This window comes from Anser anser (assembly GCF_964211835.1).
Source record: "Anser anser genome assembly, chromosome: 2".
In the NCBI taxonomy this organism is placed as follows: domain Eukaryota; kingdom Metazoa; phylum Chordata; class Aves; order Anseriformes; family Anatidae; genus Anser; species Anser anser.
Window position 1 is genome coordinate 54,499,617 of NC_139721.1, and position 7,670 is coordinate 54,507,286.

Genomic DNA, 7,670 nt, shown 5'->3' on the forward strand with positions numbered 1-7,670 from the left:
TGCCTGGTATTTGCAATAGTAGTTAACTGTCTGTTATCGTGAAGCTTTGTGGAATATGACTGAAATTCTTGTGCATTAACACATTTTACTCTTGTTCTTTGATTTATTGAATCTGAATACTGTACATTCTTCTTTACCTTTTTATTTTTTTGGTGCTGCTTTTAGCATTGCGAATCAGAGCACTAATGCGGGATGCTAATGCTATAAACAACCTTATTCGCTTTGTGGCTTTGGCTTTTTTTTAACATTTTATAGTTTGTACATTAGTCTGTAAGGTATGCTGGGGAGAAGTAGCATGAGTCCGTGCATCTAAAATCTTATAATTTACATGTGTAAAGGGTCTTCATGCAGTCTGCTGGCTGGCTAATAGTTGTCTTTGCAACCGTTCTTTTAATGCAGTTTTTTGAGTGTAATGTGAGGGTAATATGGTCAGTATAATGGTCTTTTTTATTTTTTTGGTAAAGATTAACTTGAGATGCAGGCTTTTATTCAGCTATGAGGTGTATGTGAAATGCTAAAACTGTAAATTTTAAGCATTAATTATCAAGGTACTTAGCTAGCTACCTTCTGTGTTTCTTACCCTCTTGCTAAATTACATTCTAGATACAAGAAAGTCATACTTGCTTCTAGTTTTACAGTAAAATGTGAGAGAAATGTAATGCTTTTTTTACAGAACTAACTCTTTTTATCCTTTCTTTAATGTAATACCTTCATAGTATTGACTGTACATAATCTTTGTATTTTTCTGAGTAGCAGCATGGGGTTGCAAAACCCTAATGCTTTAGGAGTTGATTTAGTCACTCACTTAAGCCTCGCAATGAGAAATGTGCCAAGACCTGAGGGTAAGGCTCACATACCACCTCAGGATGCAACTACTTCAGTCAGCAACCTCTTTCTTCAGATGCCTACCAGTCATAGCCAGAAGATAGACATGAAGGAACCAGTCAGCGGGGTCAGGCAGCAAAGGAGGTTTGCGCCAGGGAGATAAGGCTTAGGTCTTTATTGAAGTTTCTGTACTACTGAAGGAGTTCAGCTTAGCTAGTGAGCCGGTGAAAAAAGCCATACGTCTTTCTCTGTTTACTCATGATACAAGTATGCTGGTCTTTCTAAATCTAGTTAGGAGTACCTGTGTAGAATAGCAGGATTTGGCATTTTGCATTGCAGAAGGTGTAAAATGCAAGTAGATGCTGTAGCCCAAATAATTGCTGTTTGCATAGGAACTAAAGAAAATCTTGGAAATCGGATTTTTAAGTTGTTTTGTTAGTACATAGATATGTTACTTTTTAATAGGTTTTCTGTTATATTCAGATTGGGCTGCTTCACATGCACTGTGGTGGTGGTCTAAGTGACATAGCCGTGTAGCCAATCAAGTAAAAATAGAGAAGCTTGAATGTACTGCCATAGGAATGGTGTTTTTTTATGAATGGTAACCTGAGCCATACAGTTGAATCCATTCTATTATTATTGTCTACTGAAGATCATTGTATATATTGAACAGAGCTGCAGGAACTTTATTTTTAATTTTATTTATGGCTTTCTGGCAGCTCTTTGTGTGGCTCCTTAGTTGTGTTCAAAATTAGTAATGCATATTGCAGAGATGCTGTGAAACTTAGATCCCAAAACTTGTTTTTCTCTAGTAAGAGGTTCTCAAAGTGTAAAATATTTTAGCCATACATTATGTTAGTCATAATACACCCTGTTATCTTTCTACTTTGTTCTGCTTCTTACTATTGCAGGACTATTATTTGCTTCCTTTTAGAATAAAATAGTCCAGTTGGAAGGGACCTTCAAACGTAATGTAGTTTGACTACTTCAGGGCTAACCAAAAGTTAAAGCCTATTATTGAGGGCATTGTCCAAATGCCTCTTGAACACTGGCAGGCATGGGGCATCAACCACCTTGATAGGAAGCCTGTTCCAGTGTTTGACCACATTAACAGTAAAGAAATTTTTCTTAACGTGTAGTCTGAACCTCAGCGCAGCTTTGTGCTGTTCCTGTGTGTCCTTTTCTGCTTATTTTTTTCTGTCAAGTTCAAATGCTACGTGGTGTATTTTATGCCATCTTTTGGATTCCTACTGGGTTGGTGTTAAGCATTTGTTTTTGTCCCGGTGGCATTTAGTGCCAGATGTAAAAAGGTCAGCCGTCTCTTGCTTTTTAATACTTGTGCTAACTGGAACTGAACCAATAAAAAGTCTTTTATTCAGATAGTTTAAAGTATAAACTTAATAGAACTATATATATATATATACATATATACATATATATATATAAAAATAGCTGGATTGTTTCAATTTTAAGCTGTGGGTAATTTTTCTCTAGATAAGTAAAATTCTCAAGTCATTCTTAATATTTGTAGAATGATATAGATGCAAGCAAACCCGCTCCAGTGCAGAATGCATCTAAGCAGGATGGACCGATGCCAAAACCACATAGTGTTTCACTTAATGATACTGAAACAAGGAAGCTAGTGGAAGAGTGCAAAAGACTTCAGGCAGAGGTTATGAAGCTGTCGGAAGAAAATCGGCACCTGAGAGTAAGTTCTGCTTCCATGTTTGCATTGAAGTGGCTTCACTCTTCTTGAATGAAAAGTCTGGCTTATGATTAGGCTTAGAAATGCGTATTTCAGAAAGTAGGTGCAATTGTTGGAATGTCAAGATTGATTTGCAATGTAATTTTACTGTCTCTTTCACAGTGTATTTTATATTCCTCAGTCACTGGGTCTTTGGGATAGTCATGGATGAAATACTGAAGCTACACCGTTTTCTTAAAAGAAATGCAGTAAATATAGGCCCATTTAAGGTGGTTTTAGTTACTTGGTGTATCTCTAATTTAGATTTAATAATCAACTTTTAATAAAAGCATATTATTATTCATTCTTAAGAATGAGTAAATGAGATCCAAAGTGGTAACACTGTTGCACATTGTTAGTGAACAAGGACAATTGGTTGGCCAGCGGAGGTAAGCAAACAATACTTTCCAGTACCTTTATGTAAAGGTGCCCTTTCAGTAATCTGTAACTAATGGATAAGTGATTCTACGTGACTATTCTGTCTATTTGCTTTTGGGTATCTAAAAAATTAATTGGCCGCGGTAGCCTTTTAAAGAACTCATAAATAATGATGTTTCTACACCTGTAATTCTGCTGACATTGGAACATTTGGAAAAATAGAACACAGAGAAGATGGTTCTCCTTAACAATAAGGAATCACTGCTGTTTATTTCTTACATAGTAAGTAAGAGCTGGATTCTTCATTGTGCCTAGCAAGAATTTCAGAATCTTAAGCAAAGCAGTGGATTGCCTATCCTTATTTTAAATGTTCTGGTTTGCTGTGTTCAGATCTTGGGTTTTGGTATGAAGTAATATTATTTTTCAAATTATTTTCTTTATTGAAATGTTCACCAGTAAATTTGGCTTTTGAGTTAGGTTTTATACAATTGTAAAGAAGATATCTTCATAATTTTCTTCCATCTGTGTTTTTGTTTTTCTCCCCCCTTCAGGATGAAGGCTTGAGGCTCAGAAAGGTAGCACACTCGGATAAATCTGGATCACCCACAGCTTTGGCTCTCAGAGATAATGGCTCTAATTCTCTTCCATCACTTCTTGTTGTAATTGCAGCCATTTTCATTGGATTCTTTCTAGGGAAATTCATCTTGTAGAAAGAATGAGTGAGAGAAGCATGCATGCAAAATGCAGCTTCTTTTTTTTTTTTTTTCTTGGCCAGAAAAAAGATTTGTTTACCTACCACTTCATTGGTAGTATGGCCCAAGTGACCATTTTTGTGTACAGCATCATAACAGGCTTTGCCTTTAATGATCTCGCACGGTTAGAAAACACAATCTAAAAAGACAAACTGTTCGGCTACTGGACAAAATTGTACATTAAGTCATCAATAGCAAGTGTCAGTTGCACAGTCAGTCCTTTATGAAAATTCATAAATAAAGAATTGTTCTTTCTTTCTGTGGTTTTAATAAGAGTTCAAAAAATTGTTCAGAGTCTTGTAAATGTTATTTTAATAATCCTTAAAAATTTTATCTGTTGCTGTTACCTCTTGAAAAATGATTTATTAGATTGCTAATCCCACTCATTCAGGAATATGACAAGAGGTATTCGGGGGGAAATGGTGCCTCTTACTGTGTAAATTTTCTCCTTACATTACTTTGCTAATATGATGGCAGAATTTCTTTCTTATCCCTCATGAGGCATTGTTGAGAGTTCTTCATCCTTACAATCCTGTCCCATAATATTTAACATTACAAAAGAAATAAAATTGTTAACAGATTTTCTGCTGGGTAGCCTGTTTGTGTGTGTCGTACTTTTAGAAGGGATTCCTAACAAGTTCATTGTTCATGGCAATTTGCTGCTTGTAACAAATGGCTATTTTGAGGTTTATTTGCATAAGTCTCTGGCTTAGACTGTTGTTATTGAAGCTTGGAGAAAAAAAAAGGGGGTTCCATTCTGTTTGTTCAAAAAAACACGACTGTTTTCTGGCTGCTTTCAGCTATAGAGGGGATAATTGTCAAACTTGTTTTGGGACAGAATAATTTGGATATCCAGCAGGTACAAATACCAGACCTGAATGTTTTCAATATATTAAGAAATTGCTTGCATTGTGCGGAAGTGTAATAATCAACCTTTTGTTCCATCTTTGGATCTTTTGGGTGTCTTCCAAGAGTCAACATTTTTCTCCTTTGATTTCATAAGGGTACTTAATTCACATGTACCAAGTTATGGTTTATAACTCCATTTTAGTCAATATTCAAAAATGCGATTTGAATGATTCAGACACCCATAATGAATTCCATGATGCAGAAGAGTTGATATTTGTCGAGTGAGTCTTAGTTGCTCACGTTTTGAAAATGAAAGTCATTTTTATGCAACTCTTGGCAGACCTACCTGTGTTAACCATATATAGCTAAGTTTTAACGAATGCATTTTTGGGGGTCTAAAATGCTTCCCTGCACTTAATCTCATGTCTTGCCTCATCTCTGAATATCATAAAAACAAACAGTAGTAATGGAACAAAATATTATCTGTACTTTTGACTAAGCTTAATCCAATACAGGGAATTACTTGTAAACTGAAAAAAAAAATGGAAGGGATATACTCCTGTCAGCGAAATTGTGTATGCTTTTGGACAGCTTGACTTGATGTGGTGCAGCTAAGTGTGTTAGACCTTGGTATATGCACACGTTGTGTAGATGAGAAAAATGTTCTAGAGAAGATGTACATTATCTTGGTTGCCTTTGATTTCTAGTGATTTTTTTAAAGAAAACTATAATTACATCATGTTCTGTTATTGTTCTCTGTGATAAACTTTTTATAAAATTTTGCATATGTGCAAGGAAGATGAAGAAAATACAAAAAACTGCTTATTTTCACTTAAGCATGCGAGCACAGGTGTTTCCAATTACTTGTTCCAGTGTCTGCATTCAAGTTGCCTTCCATCCCAGTGACTGGAAACATCATGTTAAGGTTTTGATTATTTTGGTTCCGCTGGTTCAGAGTGGTGTAATTCTCCCAGTTTTTTCTCGAACAGAACATTAACGCATCAAACTTTCATAGCCTGTTCCAAACTGATTACGTGGAAAATAATGAAGGCAATAAGTGTGCAGGATGTAGTTTGCTTGAGACAGAGCAGTTAATCCTGCACTGAAGGAAAAAAAAATCCCCTGGAAGATCTTAAAATGTTTACAGCATAGTGTATAGAGGTTTTCAAGGGTAGCTAGCACTTTCAGGACTTGAAGATAGAAAAAGGAGTCATTACTCAATGCAGCCAACTCAGGTTTTGATGTCTGGCCGCAGTAAAAAAGGAAAAAAATAAGATAAAATTGTATTGAAATAAATTCTCTCCATAAATACTGAACAGGTGGTTGTAAAACTTGGTCATGGTTTGAGTGATGTCTTCAAAGTGGAAGTGTGCAGCAGTCTCGTAACCAGTGTGCTTACTAATGGTATAAGGAGACTGTCTTGGTTTTCAGTAATCCCTTCATAGCTGTATATAAAATGTAATGCTACAACTTTTTTGCTCTCAGGAGTCACTTTGGATGAGATCAAGTGTATTCAGTGAATTATGTAATATGGATTAAATTGTTTGTCTTTGTTCCTGAAATGGTTAGAACTTCTTGCTTTGTCTGCCTGCTTACTTGTGTATGTAAGCATGGGGAAATACAGCCTCCACTGCTCCTAGTGGTAAGATCAGATGACGATGCCCATGAAGTCATGTGAGGTCACGTGTGTGTGACTTCAGTTAAATATGCATCACAAGTCCCATTCTGATTTCTCAAAAGGACAAGATGGAACAAGTATACAATATCGAAGTATTTAAAGATTTTCTGAATATATCACTTCACAAAAGGGTAGTGTGATGGTTCAGGTGGAAAAAAAAAAAAGCCTTGTTAAATAGAAAATATAGCTTCTGTAGTAATTCTGGGCACCAAATTTAACCCACGTTTTAAAATCCATATATGTATATGAAGTTCATTTAAAAAAGTTATTTGCATCAACGCACAATTTATTTGTGCAGTTCTACTCATTCTTGAAAAGCTGTTGACAAACTATTGTCCAGGCTTGCATGTCTCTTGCTGCTATGATTGAAACCGATTTATATATGAGAAGCAACCAAACACTAGCTTGAAAGTTCATTATCCTTGGGAGGAGAAGGGGTGGAGGGAGGAGGTGGAAGATGACATCTTGCCAAAGGGGAAAAGACAAAGTCAATAAGTAAAGCTTATTTTTCAGGCCTTCCTCAAAGATATTAAAAGCTGAAGTGTTAATAAACCATTGAAAACGTGGTAGTGTCCTTTTTTTTATTATTTTGAAACTTCTCCCTGAATATTTATGGTCAGTAGACTTTAGGATGCTGAATAGGTGTATCTAGGTCACTTTACAGGCGGTGTAAGTGCCCTGCTTCTTGGTACTGCTAGTAAGTAGCAGGAAGCTGGCTTGGATGAAGATTCGGTGCTGGAGAGAAGAGCAGGTGCTTGAATCCACCCAGCACTGAGGATGCTGATGACTTGTCAGATTTACAATAATCGTGTCAAAGAGTTTTTCTTTTCCAGTCTGGAGTCCCAAACATTTATTCTTGAACAGACTTGCCAGGGCAAACTCTTGCAAAAGATGGAATGAGATCTACGTGGTTACCGAGCAGCCCTAATAAGCACATTAAAATGCCCTGCTCTTCGTGTTTACAGGTGGGATAAAATTCTGCACCTTGCCTTTTTAGCCATGCTTCTGTGAACGTTGTACTTCACTGCTTTGCTTTCTACACTGGTTCCTGGCGAGTGACTTTATGGGCCGTGTGCTGGAAGCTACATCCTTGGGTAGCACAGACCACTGCTGCCACAGAGACTGGCAGCGTTAGTCTGGTGGCACGCTTAAATGTTGGCCGAGATGGGGTGTTCAGCACAGGAGTCTGTCTTTTCAAGGGATTGGGCTCCTGTCTGGAAGGGTTGAAACTAATGAGAAACGAGACTGATCTCTTTGTTTCCTATCTGAACTTCTTTTCCAGGGCACTCAAGTAGTGTAACCGAGCGTATCATAGAAGTTGGTCTGCTGTGCTTTTGGTCTTGGATGCAGGGTGCGTGTATTTAAGAAAATTTGCTAACAGGTTTGCATAAGCATAGACAGCGATAGTGTTGTCTTCTTAAAATTTTGTCCTTTAAATGACAAG

The 7,670-nt window shown here is 36.8% G+C and overlaps 1 protein-coding gene across 1 annotated transcript in view; it reads left to right on the top strand.

The window, feature by feature from the left end:
- Nucleotides 1-6,788, top strand: part of VAPA (VAMP associated protein A) — a 33,608-nt gene extending 26,820 nt beyond the window's left edge. The window contains exons 5-6 of the mRNA XM_083824835.1: nt 2,357-2,533; nt 3,499-6,788. Coding sequence (XP_083680961.1) covers nt 2,357-2,533; nt 3,499-3,657 — 336 coding nt within the window. The 3' untranslated portion in view covers nt 3,658-6,788. The remainder of the gene's footprint in view (nt 1-2,356; nt 2,534-3,498) is intronic.
- Nucleotides 6,789-7,670: the final 882 nt, after the last annotated feature.